Source organism: Punica granatum, chromosome 1 (genome assembly GCF_007655135.1).
Source record: "Punica granatum isolate Tunisia-2019 chromosome 1, ASM765513v2, whole genome shotgun sequence".
Taxonomy (NCBI): domain Eukaryota; kingdom Viridiplantae; phylum Streptophyta; class Magnoliopsida; order Myrtales; family Lythraceae; genus Punica; species Punica granatum.
This window is the reverse complement of record NC_045127.1, coordinates 51,009,391-51,026,129: the sequence shown is the minus strand read 5'-3', so window position 1 is coordinate 51,026,129 and position 16,739 is coordinate 51,009,391. Positions and strand designations below refer to the sequence as shown.

The following is a 16,739-nucleotide window of genomic DNA, read 5'->3' as shown; positions in this document are numbered from 1 at the left end:
AGTAGCTCACGTTATTGCATGTCAACTAAGATGTTACAGGTTCGATACTCTTGGTGGGACTACTCGTATCCATTTATTAGATATTAAAAATTCTATTTCATTTTGCTAAATTCAATAATCGAAAAAAGAATTAATAAATGAGGACGGGTTATATTATGGTAACCCCTCATATTATATATATATATATATATATTAGGCATTGTGCCCACACTATGCACGATTCTAAATAAACTTCTAATTATTCATTCGTTAATGGTATTTTCCACTAATGGGTTCACCCACAAAATACTATTAAAATTTGTCATTTAATAATGTCAAGAACTTATGAATTACAACATATATAACTGAAAAGGCAAAATTTAGAAATAAAATGAGCTAACATTATTATTTAGGGAGAAAGAGCGAGCAAAATGAGAAAAAGAAGAGAGAATGATATAAAAATGGAGTATTAGAAGAGTACTGTGGAGTGAGAGGTGAGTGAATAGTTAAATGAGAATAAATTGATAAATATATCCTCAACTTGTCTTTGCAACAGTTTTAAATTTTGCAATTAAGTTAGACAAATATTTTGTTTCTCCTTTTTTAATAGTCTAGATATATATTGAAAAAGGGCAAAGGGATAAAAAAAAATTAGTTTGTAGAAAGAGATGATTTTCTGAATTCTATTATCTCAACTACATTATTTTTCCGGCGGAAACTACATACTTCAAGCATGATAATTTCTTCTAAACACATAGCCTCACTTACTATTCCGGACTCCTATTGGCCACATCTAAAAGACGACTTGCCGGTATATGATTTGATAATATATCTCTAATATTTATCACGTTGAGACATGATGCCGATGAATTAGATAGTCAAAAATACGTACTCAGTCACAATTCAAATATTGTATATACTATTACTACTACGTGAGTACCCCCAATAACTACTATATTTACATTCTTGAATAATTGAGAAATATCTATCTAATCTATTATACTTATGCTGAAAAAGTTTGTAACGGTATAATTTGCATTTTTCCTTTTAATTCATACTTAAGGATCATTAAATCATAAACATGATATTAAATTGAAAAAAAATCCAAATTCCACGTTCCTCGCCACTTTTCCCTCTCTCTTCTCACTCCGCGAAAGCTGCACATGCTCTCTCTTCTCTCCAATGACTCTTACAATTAATTAAAATCTTCTTAAAATTAATTAGATTAATGTATACATATGTGCGTGTGTGAAGCTACTTTCTATATTTATTATTTTTTGTTGTAATATCATTTCATATCTCGACATATCGTATTATTTAAAAAAAATCCCGTATTAAGGCGGACATGCTCTTCTTGAACGTGGAAGGCTCGAGTTGTATCGAAGACAACGAGTCTGTCGATATGTTGATCGAGCCCGTGGCCGTGGGCCTGTTGGTGGGCGAGGGAGTGGTCGTTTAAAGATCTTGGGAGAGAGAGGGTGCAGTTTGGAAGTCGACACGTGGCGAGCACTCCCAATTTCTAGTGGGGGGTGGGGGATGAGGGGACTTCCGGTGTCGTTTTCTCCTTTTGCCGATTGCGTTTTCACACGCCATCCAATTACCAAAACCAAATCAATTTGGGTGGAGTTTTGGCGGGTCCCACCCGCTCATTTCCCCCCTCTCATCTTTCTTCCCCATTATTGGCATGCTAATCTATTGGAAAATCTTTCTTGTTATTATTTGGGAAATTCTATGGTGCGATTGCCAAATGGGGTGACACGCTACCCTCAATTACTTTATGGAAAGGTGAAGTAAAATTCTGACGAAATCCATACAATTTGCTAACAATATAAGTAAATGCTGTTCGAAATCCACGTAATTTACTTTCAATGAAAATAATTACTTAAACATTAAGTAATGTACTCTAATAAATTTTTTCAAAATGCATGTAATTTACTTGAAAGACATGTAATTTATTTAAAGTTAAGCTATTTTACTACAATTTTGAGTAATTTACTTGCATGATGGTGTAACCATTTTTAAGAATCTAGGTTTGAGTGCAATTGAACCACTAAATGGTAAAATTCTTAAGTATAGTCTTTTTTCGGTGTGCTTACTAGTATTCAGAAGTATAAAGGATCATGAATAATCCAACTCGAGTCTTGTCGGTCCACTAAGCGGTTAAACTTTCATGGCATCAATTTTCTCCTTTATTAAAAATCGAACTGAGGCCTTACTTAAAAATAATAAGCGTCGAACCACTTAAATCAATCCACACTAGTCAATCGTAAATTATTTCATTCACATAACTCAAATCCGAGACCTTACTGAGCGAAACAAGAACCAAATCAATCAACTTACATTAGTAATTTTTTATTAATATCTAATATGATTTGTATGCTTCTTTGCTATAGTTATTAGAAAAAGTGAACACAAAATCTCACTTACAATATTTTCACTATTTTATATTAATTTTAATAGAGAGCATATTGTAAGTGAGATTTTCTATCCAAATTTTTTTGTTTTTGGTAACGAGGGAGATCCATAAGGTTAATACAATAAAATAAAAATTGTGAAAGCTAATAAAAAGATATGGATAGTCCCATAACGAATATCGAACTCGGAATTTCTTAATACCAAATGAACGCATACGCTATTGCGCTATGTCCTCTTTTGTCAAACTTCTTTTTAAACTGCAAAGAAACATACAAATGATATTACATATTAATTGTAACTGGAAAAAATATATTAGATATTAATTGAATTTTAATGTGACAAAAATTAGCACTGACCATTAGATAATCACAATGGTGATTTTTGTTTTCCTTTTGCTGTCGTCTTTTACCCAGTCAACCTTGGGCGAAGTCTACTAAATTTTGCTTTCCACTAGTTATTAATTTTCTTTTGCCTTTCAACTCCCATAGTAAACTGCAATTATTTCTTCAGTAAAAATGCAATATTCTTATGTATGATAATCTTTAATTATTACTCTAGCTGGCCCATATTAATCTCTATTGAGTAATGAAAAGTCGGTCTAAAATGGGTTTTTTCCACTCTTCAAACATAGAATGAAATGATTAGAAACATAAAAATGTGGTCGACAAAGTTAAAGAGCTTACAAGAAATAATAAATGGAATAATATGAGAGTAAAAAATTGCTAAAGTGTTGCAGGACAAGGCTAGCTAGCTTTTACTAGTTTGAAGAAGATTGCAGGCATGCTCTGGGAAGGAAAAAAAAAGTTTTTTTGGTAAATAAATTTATCCATTATTTACGAATAAAAGTTTTGCTAGAAGAGACTCAAAATCTTGTACTTATAAAGAAAAAAAAGTAATAACTAATAATATTCATAAATAATTGGTAATACAGGATATACGATGAATCTGAAAAATTTATAGCATGTTCGGACTATTTTACCTGAGAATTAGTGGTGGAGAAGGTGTAATACCACTTTTGTTTGTTCGATGGAGACCATGGCAATGGTAAGTGAAATGTTCTCTCCCTAATAATTAATTTACTTTTAACATTAATATTTTACATTATCTCTTAATAATTAGCTACATTATGCGGTGGGAAAGTCTAGGAGAATATAATTTAATAATGATTATGATTGGACAAGCTAGCTAGCTAGGAGAACAACACTTACGAAAATTCTTACATGATCCCGTGACGGGATCACGTGACACGGGGTCATCACAGCTGTCTATCCGTGAGTGAAATATGGAGATCACACAGAGTGGACAGCTGTGATCTCCGTGTCACATGACACGGGGTCATGTAAGACCCTCCACGACAGTTAAATTGCACTCGACCCAAATGATTATTTACCCATTAATTAATAATATATTTTAATATGCCATGAATATGTCTTTTGCATGATTAGTTATTACCTAGTAACAAGAATCTAATTAATTATTTACTTAATTTTCAAACTAATATTCACCTCAGAAGCTAATAGAAACGCCCTTGACCCGTCTATATCTACTTTCTAGTGTGTACAAAATATATAGAACAATATTCTTAGGCGATAGGGTCTTTCTAGTATGAGATCAAGTTACCATAACATATTTGATACTTTTAATTCAAAAGTTCAGTACGCTAGTTCAAGTATTTAGTAATTTTAGTACAAATGTATTTTATTTGTACTTTCAATTTAATTATTTAGTATTACGGTTCAAATATTTAATATTTTATATAATCCATCAAAAATGGCAAAAGTACTCAACACTTGAACTAAATTACTAAACATTTTAACTAAAGTACCAAACGCGTCACCTTAACTCAATATCATATTAGAATTTCCTTTAGACCCTGACATGACTTATTACTGTCATTTTCCTTCTGTGGGTAATTGAGTCTAAAACATAGATAATTAAGTCTTAAAACATAATTATGTTCGGCGAAATAATACAAACTCCATGGTAAGGTAAAATATATAATAAGAGTGTACAAGTGTTCTTCCTATTTACCCACTTGGCAATAAATCCGGGGGAACTCTGCAAATATGCCGAACATCATATAAAGAATTTGGACACGTCTTAGTTAAGGAAAAGGTATAACTATACCATCTTAGTATGTGTTTATATACATATAATCACTACTTGAAATTACAAAACATTTTAGGATGTACTTGATGCGAATCTATATGGTCGAATGGAAAGTCTGGCGAGTATTAACTTATATATGATCTCCGAAGAAAGTTATTTAGTGAGACCCACATGCTGCATGTCTACAAATGAAATAAATAAATAAATAAACAAATGTTATTAACGAACATATGGTACGTATTTCTTTAGAAGCTTGACCTGCTTTTGCCCCTATAATTAAACCAAAAGCTAGATGATCACACAGCATTTAATTTAATTAAGAATAAAACATTGTTGAAACAAAGGCGATAATTAAAACGGGGCATCTCTCAAGTCCTTTTATAGGATACATAATCATGAACATGTGCTAATGATGTTAGACCTACACAGCCCCACGAAGACATGCACTACTTGATGTGATGAAAAAAAGAAAGAGAGGATATATAGATCTGCTAAAGGAATTGAGACGTATAAAATATGGCCATCTCTTTCCGTACAGACGAGAAAAAAGAAAGGTTTGTGATGCAATTGATTAAGAAACTTAATATGTCTGCATATATATATATATATATATATATATATTGGTACACACATATATATATTCCCTGCAGCAATTGATGTATAGTCCCCACAGCAACTGATGAGTGATGAGCAATGGAGTGACAAAGGGGACAACCCCATATGTATAACAGATACATGAACAAAATAAACATAGCAATTTAAAGGGAAGAACCTAGGAAAGAATGAAATGGAGATGATCGATGCGTAGTAATGTTTTTGCTGAAATTGTTTTGAATGGTGGGTCATATATATATTTACGGCACGTAGACAAGTATATGCGTTGAAATATGAATTCCAGAGTTTAATGTTAGGACTTAAAATTTCAGCATTAAATTGAAGTGTTGAAATTTTAAGTATTTACTCAAAGAGGTGTTGCCCATGCCCTCGTCTGTGACGGTAGTGGCTGGGATTGGCGATTGTCGAATTCACCGGCCCCTCTCCTCAACTGCAGGTGCTTGTCTCTCTCTCTCTATTCCTCCCCTTGGATGTAGTCCCAACTAGGATCACTCTGCAATTACAAAAAATTTTAAGGGCACCGCTGTAAATTAATATAAATGAGTGGTTGAGATGAAAATATAAGTATGTTTTCAATTAGTTAATCACTAAGTGCTTTTTAACTTAATCTATTTAGTTAAGTCATTTTCGTTTGTGTTAAACAAACAAGTTGAATTACATTACGTGTTAAAAAAATTATTTAGACACTTATTATATGTGGTAATCAAATACAACGCCTAGATTAGGCATACATATGGTAATCCGTAGTTAGCTAGGGCTAGCTATATTTAGCTTGCGAGCCACAACCGTTCAAATATATATATATATATATATATATATATATATATGCATATATATTTGACATGTGAACCCAATTAGCACGTGGCCCAATCTAGGAGGTGCAAATAGTTAAGGATTAAAGGATCTCTGCGAAATTATACATAAAATGGAGGATGAATAGCTAATTAATAAGTTTTTAATACCCATGAATAGGAAAGAATTTCAACATATATATATAAGCTTTTAAAATCTGATTCCCATGTTTGGATTGACGGATACGGAGGGAAGAAGAATAGAGCGGAGGGAGAGACGGTCAGTTATTGCCGTCAGCTATCTTATCGAAATCCCCACAAAATGGGTGCTTCCATATATCTTGCCAGAGACTAGACATTGGGGTGGAGAATGAAAGAACATTAAAAAGACTAACCCAATAGAAAGATTATATGTGGCTACTCTCGTTTCTATAATGACGATCTGTCACAGAAATTCTACAAGAAATATTGGAAGTTTAGGGTTTATAAAAAATATATGAATAACGTGGTAGAACTGATGGATCGTAATCTAGTCGAAATTAACAGATCATGACGACGATACGTTCGTACTAAAGTATATTAACGGGTGGAAGTGGTGGATGAAGTGAGAGGAGGAGAATGTCATGTAAGCAATACAAAAGGCCAGTTTTAGATCTCCAAGAGACAAAGGAGTACCCACAGAACCCACGCGTGTGCCTGATATTGTTTGATTCTTTGCCTTTTGGGTTGTACTCGCACTTCCCACTTCTTCTTTTAAAGTGATCATCCCATTTAATTTCTTTAATTATAAAACACTACGATAAACTACGTATTATATATTTCTAGCTAGAGGGAGATAGTGATCGAGGACAATAATATTTAATGGTCGTTATTATTGTTGAAATGATTTATAAGGATATATCTTTTGGATGTTGACGGGCTGTTGGTTTAGAGAGAGAGAAGAAAGGGGGATATTGATCAAGCACATAGATTTTCTTTTTTCTTTTTTTGAAATGCACTGTGGTATACGGAAATCCGACAAACTCCGATTAACTTAGTTCGAATCGGATCAAACTCATTAAGAAATAAAATTTTCATGATCATGAATTTTATTCATTCAAAAGACTTAAAACATAAACTTAATTTAAGGAGGATAAATGTTGAACCACTTAAAGTAACATGTTGGTCATCATCAAACTCTTCGGTTTTGGTTGTTGTTGTTGGAAGTGGAAAGAAATATGATAATTTGCTTGAAATTAAAAATCCCTTTTTAAAACTTTTTCTTAGGTACGTTTAGGAAGTTCAAGCATGCGCACAAATTAAATCTCTCACTATATCCACCAAAGGAGAAAAAAGCTCTCTCACTCTAGCGTAAGCATGATCACTTAGCTTTGCTTTGGGGATGCTATACATATATATATATATATATATGTCATATATACCTTTGAGCTTGCTATAATATTCGTTTCTTTTTGTGTGTATTAGTACGTAATGCAACTAATAGCTTAGCTAGTATGTGCATCGGATGGTTAAAAAAAGGCGTCAATACTAAGTTCCAAATTGTCGATGGGAACCTGAAAGGGAAACAGCATGGTCAGCCAGGTAATATATTGATATATTCGTCTTACTTGTCAAAATTATTGCTGCTTCAATCAAAGAACCCAAAAGCCATTGATCATTTGTGAGTTTTAGCTAAATCGGGGGTCAATGGAGTTTCGGATTTCATTGATTGTATGTAACGCTGTTCATATCTTTTCATTGCACTTTATTTTTCGGTAGAATTTCATGGCACTTACCTTCACGTTGTTTTTATTGCGGTGTGTAACCTCTATGGTCTTTGCTCTCTACGTAGTGCTCTACAGCATTATCCTTTTTTCGGTGAAAACTCTACAATATTTTTCTAAATGAAATTCTCGATCAGTTTTCTTAGAGAGAGAGAGGGAAAAAAAAAAAAAGAAGATATTGTGAGAAACCATTTGGTTGTGCAACCTATTTATCTGTCATGCACGATCAAAGTCATGTACCTTCATTTCGTTTTGATTTGGGCTGTTATTACTCGAAGATGAATTTTTAATAACAGGTATTGCTCATACATTTTTTTTTCCTTTCCGTTTATTAACGGAGTATAAGATCGATAAGTATTGCTATAAAGAAATGAAAAATTAAATAAATGAGTACAAGTAATCCCATTAATAATAACTGAATATGAAATTTCTTAATTATAGAGTGTGTCAATACACACTACAACCCTTTTTTAAAGACATGCATGTTTTCTAGGAACTAATGGATCATGTGCAATGAATAATGAAGGCAATAATTGCATTTCCCATATATATATTGAACTTCCTATACTGATCCCACCCCAGCCGACTGAAACTTTTTTTTTTGGGTAGCAAATGTACTACAAACACTGTGTGCGTGCGTGCGTGCGTGTTTTTTTTTTGTTGGGTAAGGAGTACAAGCACTCTGTTCACCGGAAAAAAAATGCAGCACAAGCACTGATTAATCAATTTAATTATATATGGACCACCATAACACAATCCAGGAAGTGGATGTTTTGAAACTTATTTATTAATCTTCTTTGGGTGAAATTATTCATTCATCTTTTAGAATGAAAAACCATAACATAAAAAAATAAAATAAAATAAGACAACTGAAAATAAATAGGTATGGAAAAGTATAATTCATTTTTCAGTCGAATTCAGAGTCTTTTTATTTCTAGATATCGGGCGCAAGTGTATGGCCATATCCACGCCCTTTTTCTCAGGTGGATTCTAGGTTTTGTTTCATTGCTATTGTATTCTGAATCATTGACGAGGACTAGAGGGAGAGATCTTATCGATCTCGTGTACTCTCTCCAACCCAAAAAGAAGGGAGGCACGGCAACATATCCCGAAGCTTTAGGTACTGTACGTAAGCTTTAGGTAGATATAGTCATCATGATCATAAAGATCAAAGGGCTTTTTCAATGGATGATCGATGCATTGTCTTCATCCTTTCTTAATAGACGAGCACTTCTCGAAAGGAAGGCTTCTTTCTGTCTTTCTTTCTTTTTTCTTTTTTCTTTGGATTTGTATGAGAGAGACAGGTAATCCTTGGAGGGATCATCCGCATGTTGCAACTAACAATGCTGGAGCAGGCCAGACATTGATTGAACCTACAGATTTTTTTGCCACTATTGGTCAAGTTGTGGGTGTGTCTCAATATGAACACGAAAATTGGGGGCAAATCGATGCATGCTCTAGTACTATATATCAACTTGGCCTAATGAATGATATATCCGTGACAATTATGCTACTTTCAGATCCACCGGGACTAACAGTAAATAATATGTTCATGATGTGCCGAGGCATAACTATAGTCAATTATTATCGGTGGATTCAATATTCACATATCATTTTGGTTGTATCTTTGGATATCCTTACCTGCAGTCTGTGTGTGGCCCTCATAGCAGAATCTCATAAATGTTCACTTGGATGTGAATTCGGCCTAAATCCATGGACTTTATACGGTGTCCATCGACCATAATGTTGTTGCAAACTTGCTAGCTTTGGCTCTAATATGAACTATGGGTGTGACTTGTTTTGAATAACTAATCACTAATGTTGACATTGTTCTTACTTTAGTAGAACAAGCGTCGAACCGCTTAAACTGATCCACGTTGATAATCATTAATGCTATTTTTGAAAAGCCCAATGCTATTTTGGAAATGCCATTGATACGACATACATCTAACACTTACACGAGACAAAGGACAACTTGGATAGACTTTCGAGGATTTTTCATTATAAAATGTAATACGAGTACATCTACCTGCGTGGCTTATTACAAAAATGAAAATGATAATATATAATATATGAATCGATTAATGGGTTCTGGATCGAAGGTCATGTTATGTGGACAGATAATATAAAGGGTTTTTGGTCTCTTGTTCTTGAAGATATCATGCCTATAACTATAAGTTGTGCTCTTCAAAAGTGTCTAGCCCATGGCCAACTTGTGCCTTTGAGGTCCATAAAGTGCCCAAAATATGATTGGAGTTATATTTTTTAATCACTTTTTTCTATGCCCCAGAGAATTTCAATTCCGTCTATATATAGTGCATGGCTGAAATTTATATATGATCTAGGGAAATATTCAAAAAACAAGGAAGAATTTGATACTAATTATTGTTTTCTAGCCATATATTAGCTCCCAATTGCAGATCCCCATGAAGATCTTATGTCTGTTTGTGGGCATCTCATCATTTTCTCTCTATTCATCATTGCAGAAATGGGGTTGTGTAGGAAGGGATAAACAATACGGACAAAAGAAGAGAAAAACACGATTCCAATGCGTTATAAATTTGACTACTGCATTTCATATGGATATTTATTTACGGTGTTAAAATTTGAAACTCTCCAAAAACATAAGTATTTCGTGGCGAAAATTAAGCCGGCACCCGAACAAACATTGTCTCTGATAATACGTCAAATACATCATATATCGTGATATTATGGAAAATGGTGAGGAAAAAAGAGAGAGATCGCGGGTTTATCTTGACCTTTTTCTATAGGGTCATGCCTAGAGAGATTAAGCAAAGGCCAAATGGTGCCAATTTGGATTGTCTGGAACAATAATTGCACCAATTAATAGGTTTGATCATTAAGGACGAAGGGGCAAAAGCTAATGATTGAAAGAGGGAACATTTGTGGCTGTGTCCCCATACATCCTGTAGGCCTCTTTCCGCCTTATATATTATCTGATAGGATCACGGAAAGTGTCCGAAAATAAACTTATGATTTGTTATCATGATCATGTCTGAAGAATCTATCAGATCAATTCGAAGTTGTCATTTAATCAACTAATTAGGCCCATAAAATGCCCGGCTGTTAAGCTCCTCACGCCAATCAAATCCTTATTCCCATTGATTTAGATTTCACACATACTAATTATTAGTCGGGGGTTTGGACGGATCCATGCATGCGTGCGTACAACATGTTAAAACTGTCCCATAATACATCATAAGCAATAAGGTCTGTTGAGAAATAAAATGTGGATAAATCTCACATCAAAAAAGAAAAGAAAAATTCAAAAGTTAATATACGGTCTAAACACCATCACTTATCAGCTTTAACTTTTAAATGGAAATGGATTCAAATCCGTTTAAGCCTAATGGAATTTCAATAGGGTCAAATGGCTTTCAACTTGCAATTGCGTATCTTTTTCTCTTATGTTATGTAACGTATGTGCCTTTTTTTCACTGTAGGATGGACGGATAGTAAATGCACTCTAAATTTGTTGAGAAAAAATTGCTTGTTAGCTTTTCGTCGATTGTAATTTCCCGAGCTGTGTTTATTTTCTCGAAAGAACGCATTATTTTATCCCATTAGGTTGACACAACGATGACTTAATACACTAGTTTTTCTTTACTCAAGGGTAGTTGTGCATTCATCATACATACTAAGTAAATACTATGAAGGACAGGTCATCCAAGCCCAACTTAGGGACAGAAGCCGAGCTTCTCGAGATATGGCTAAGAGTTCGGGAACAACTGAACTAGTCCTAGGCCCAACTCAGGAGCCCAATCGCAATGCTCATGCAACAGACATCTTCTGGAGACTCTCATAAGTGTAAAACAAATGAAAGCACAACTAGAAAGCGTTAGCTTCATTTCTCGGGTTCATTCATCAAACGACCTTGACTCATAGCCGGGACTACGATGGCAAGAAAAAAATTACCGAAAGCCGAATGACAGTGATTATCGTTTTGTCACAGGACCGGATAGTTAGATCCACTTACGCAGGTCCTCCATTTCTTTAACAATCTCCCATGCCATGCATGTAGAAGAATCATTAATGCTAAACAAATCTTCTGATTTGCCATGGCATGTAGTTTGGAAGGAGTGACTACTTTGAGTTGGGCTGGATCTGGCCCACCTGTTGGCCCAATAAAGGCCCAAGCCCAATTTCGGGATCATGAGCTGCTGCTTTAACTGCCAATTCCGGGACGGGAAAACATCAAGACAACACCGGAGTCGAGGGCGAGCACTGAACGGAGCAAATGATGCATTGAAGAAGAAGAAGATTGTCAGAGTTCAGAGAGGAGATCGGAACTTGGAGAGCTGAAGGAGACGGAGAAATGGGGACCTTAGCTCCGGGGCTGTCGAGGAAGCTGAAGAAGGTCCTGGAATCGAGGACCGACACGCCGGAGGTCCTGGGATCTCTCAACACCCTCTCCACCTTCTACACCGACAACACCCCACAGGCCCGCCGCAACCTCAGATCCACCATCGAGAAGCGCTCCCTCGACATCAACGAGGAGTTCCTCCAGGCATCCCGTGCCTCCCAGCTGGTCCGTTACAATCTGACATCTCCATCTTCATTTTTATCTCCTGCAACGCGTTTTTGCCTTTCTTCTTGTTTGACTGGATTGGACTGAACTCTGGTAGCGTTCTTCTGCGACAGTCCCTGGATCGCGTGGAGGATGAGGTCAATGCGCTCGCTGACTGCTGCGACAGGTTGGTTCTCGTAATTCTGATCTGCAGGGTGCACATTCTTATCCCTGTGAGTCGATCGGGAATCGGGATAAGTCGCTTGGCAGCATGTTTAGATCTAGTTAACTGGCACTCTCTGCAACAGTGGGAATGTAGATAATAGCTAGAAATACTCTATAGGTGAAAATGGAGATAATCGAGGAAAATGAGATGCGTTCCGGTTAGTATTTGTCGTAAATGTATTGTCTGATTGTCCCGTTTCTGGGGCAATTCTGTGGATCAAATCAATTTTCAAGATCGAACTATGTATGGTGGCTTGAATAGGCAATTACAACCTCCTGCTGCTTAGAGTTTGCATCTTGTATTCCTTATGAGCGGCCGGTGAAGTGTATGATATCAATTTCTATGCTAGGATTGCGAAAGCATTGAGCAGTTGCAGTACTAGCACGGGTGACATAATTAGTACCACGGAAAGGCTTAAACAAGAACTTGAAATGACCACGCAGAGGCAAGAGATAGTGTCGTGCTTCCTACGCGATTACCAGCTCTCTAACGAAGAGGTTTGGCTTGACTGAAGCATGTGTTGTTTTCACTTCTGTAGTTGAGACTCGTTTCCTAAAATGGTCGTGTGCGTTTCCTTTTGCTTGTAGATTAATGCGCTGAGAGAAGACGACCTCAGCGAGAACTTCTTCGAGGCGCTTTCTCATGTTCAGGAAATTCACTCGAATTGCAAGATACTTCTTCGGACACATCACCAAGTAAGTCCTCTGTGTCTCTGTCGCATTGATACATCTATGCGGCTTGGGTTGTTTTATTTTCTTGTTTCTTAATATTGCTTGCTGAGTATTCATGCTTATCTCGATCTGTAGCTATTTTTCCTGTTTCAACTGGTCTTGAGTTCTCATGCTTCACGATGAAGTTGAAAGCCAAAGCTGGAAGTTACCTAATTAATTTTGGATGCCCTTGCAGCGTGCAGGTCTGGAACTTATGGATATGATGGCTGTCTACCAAGAAGGAGCATATGAGCGCCTCTGCAGGTGAGCTCTTTGAGAGGCCATGCTTGGTTATTCTGTGTACTTATAATTCCCTAAATTCTCTCGGCTTTGAAATATTTAGTTAAATTACAGGAACGTCCATGCATATATGCTTGGTTTCTTAAAATGATACAATTAAATATCTTTTGGAATAACTGAAAAGTTTCTTAACCACATTAAGATATTATTACTAGGATGGCACGTTGGAAGTTTTCCAAACAGTAGAACTGGAGGTCAAATTATTACTGAAAACTTGCTTATTGATAACCACTGGCAACAGTAATGAACTCTCTGACTTAAGAAAGTATGCATGAAAGAAGCAACAACATTACATTACATGTGTGTGTTTATGAGACTTTCTGCATAAAAGAGGAACACCAGGTTTTTTAACAAATTTTCTCACTGCTGGTGCTGCAAACACCATGTATTTTGGGAATACTGCTTTGTCGTTTGGATTACCTAAGCTGATTGGACATTTTTCTATGTTTGCTTTTCTGGTTGCTTCAGTATACTTTATATATAACTTAATGTGCAGGTGGGTTCAAGCAGAGTGTAGAAAACTTGGTGACACTGATAATCCTGAGGTCGGAGACCTTTTGAGAACAGCTGTCCGTTGCCTCAAAGAAAGGCCAGTGCTCTTCAAGTATTGTGCTGAAGAGGTGATCTTTACCAATAAGCCTGACTCTAAGAAACTTAGTTTCCAATGGTGCACCCATTTATTGTAGTAGTCGTGCTAATTTGGTTGGATCCAACAAATATACACGTAGGTGGCTAATTTGAGGCACAATGCATTATTTAGAAGATTTATTAGCGCTCTTACGCGTGGAGGACCTGGTGGAATGCCAAGACCTATCGAAGTGCATGCTCATGATCCCTTGCGATATGTCGGAGACATGCTGGGATGGCTGCATCAGGTCTGAAATGCTCTTCCCTTTGGTTTTGACTTCTTGTTCTTCTTGAATATTCCCTTTTCTGTTAATGTTTTGTGGAAAAAAATTCACTCTAGATCTGTCAATTGCATCATATGTTGATCGTATTTGTTGCTCTCCTTCAGGCTTTGGCGTCTGAAAGAGAGCTTGTCCTTGCTTTACTAGATCCAGATGCGGCAGTAGATACTGGACCAAATGCTAGCCGGTTCTCGAAGAATTCCGAGGCAGATTCTGGAAAAACAGAATCAGACATGACTTTTGTTCTGGACAGAATTTTTGAGGGTGTTTGCAGGCCATTCAAAGTGAGGGTTGAACAAGTGCTGCAGTCTCAGCCCAGCTTCATTGTATCATATAAACTCAGCAATACCCTCGAGTTTTACAGCTACACTGTGAGTTGATCTCTTCTTTACCGTGCCAACCTCTTTACCAGCTCCACCGAGAAACTCCACTCTCATCCTTCCATGATTACAATAAGATCTGGCAATATGTGTATTCTTCTGGTAATTAACTGTTCTCTGCCTTTAGATATCAGATCTGCTGGGGAGAGAGACAGCTCTCTGTAGCACACTTTGGGCGTTGAAGGATGCATCTCAGAAGACATTCTTTGAGATTCTGAAAACCAGAGGTGAAAAGCTCTTGCGCTATCCTCCACTGGTTGCCGCTGATCTTTCTCCACCACCGGCTGTTAGGGAGGGAGTCTCCTTACTACTAGAAATTATTGAGACTCATAATAGCATGATGGTTCCTGCATCTACAAACGAACCAGCTTTTGATCCAGTTATTTCTGCACTGCTCGATCCTATTATTCAGGTTTGTTCTTGACACCAATACCGTACAGATGGTTACATGCTGAACCTCCTGTCATGTTGATTGGTCTGGAAATGGAGGAATATCATGTCTTTTAGTCTAGCTTGTAACAATGGAAAGCAGTGTGCTGGGTAGTTTGGACCCTTTATACTTATCATACAATCAGAAGTGCACTTATTGCCCAGTTGCTTGGAATATATGATTGCTCGGTCTAGCGAGTGAGCTTGCATTGATTGCAGAGTCGGACCATTTTTTGACTAAAATTAGATATTAATCATCTCTCTGCCGGCATTGCTGATAATTTGATTCCTGTTATGGTATGTGAAGTAGTTCATCTCTGAATGTTTCAGATGTGTGAACGAGCTGCTGAGGCTCACAAGTCAAAGGGAGTCAGCCACTTATCAAGAAGAAGGATGAGTACAGAGTCCAGCCAAATTAGTAAATCATCTGTTGATGCAATTCTCTCCACTGGTAGTCCTGCCCCGGCATCTCAGGTTAGGGATTTTTCCGATTCTGGGTGAATAGAGTGGAATCACGATGAGTATCGAACTTATTCAGTTGGCTATTCTGCACCTTTTCTTTTTTCTTGCACCCTACTAATATAGTCAGCATTTGGCATCATGATTACCCCGTTTTTTCATCTCGAACTCACATGCTAAACCTGCCTTCTCATTTCCGTATACAGAATAGCGAGAGACCATCAAAGATATTCCTCATCAACTGCTTATGTGCTATCCAACAGCCCTTGCTTGGGCATTCTGTAGCTTCTGAGTATGCGAAGAACATAGAAACAATGATCAACAACCACATGCGCATTCTAGTAGACAAAGAAGTCGATGCCATCCTTAGACGGTGCGGCCTATCAGACAAGATGCCTCTCTTCTACCGCGCTCTCGAGAAAGAATCAAACACGGGTAGTGTGGCGGGTGGGACTCAGGGTGGGACCCAGTTAGCTGAGTCCGAGGAAACATCTCCAGCTGCTCTCTCGGAGTGCCTGAAAGCTCTGTTCGGTCTAATCTTGGGGAGCGAGAGCTCCCTTCCCGAGTTTGAGCAGATGCAGGTCCCAAAGCTGCGGTCGGAAGCTTGCATTCAGGTGGCAAAATCTCTAGCTGAAGCTTACGAGGTGATTTATAATGTGATTATGGATCCAAGCAATGGGTATCCCGACCCGAGATCATTGGCCAGACATCCTCCGGACCAGATAAGGACTATTTTAGGTATATGAGAGTACAATACGTCGCCAAGGCTGTTTCTTTTACATGTATTTTCAATTTTTTTTTTTATTCTGTGTTGCATATCGATTTATTTGGACGGACATGCCCAACAAATAATCGATGAGCAAGTTGTAACTGGAAGTTGTTACGTAGGATACATACATACAGTAGTGGAACAACCTAAATATTGACGGTGCATTTGGTTTCGGAGTTAAAGTAATTTTGATTTTGATTGTGAAAAAAGTCAAATGAGATGGAATTATAAATTTGACTTGAAAAATGTGTATTTTTATTGTGTAGTGTGTTGGGTTAAAGTTAAAGTCAAAAAAATTTTTATGATTTTAACTCTAAAATCAAATAGACTGAATTCGGACTGTTTGAATTCAGAATTA

General features: G+C 36.7%; 1 protein-coding gene across 1 annotated transcript; it reads left to right on the top strand.

Annotated features, from left to right (window-relative positions):
• Nucleotides 1–12,008: 12,008 nt before the first annotated feature.
• On the top strand, nt 12,009–16,596 carry LOC116208325 (conserved oligomeric Golgi complex subunit 6). Its single transcript, XM_031541704.1, has 11 exons — nt 12,009–12,221; nt 12,335–12,387; nt 12,776–12,923; nt 13,014–13,121; nt 13,333–13,400; nt 13,933–14,056; nt 14,165–14,311; nt 14,452–14,715; nt 14,852–15,136; nt 15,484–15,627; nt 15,819–16,596. The coding sequence occupies exons 1-11, from the start codon at nt 12,009–12,011 to the stop codon at nt 16,356–16,358; spliced, it is 2,094 nt and encodes a 697-aa protein (XP_031397564.1). The 3' UTR covers nt 16,359–16,596.
• Nucleotides 16,597–16,739: the final 143 nt, after the last annotated feature.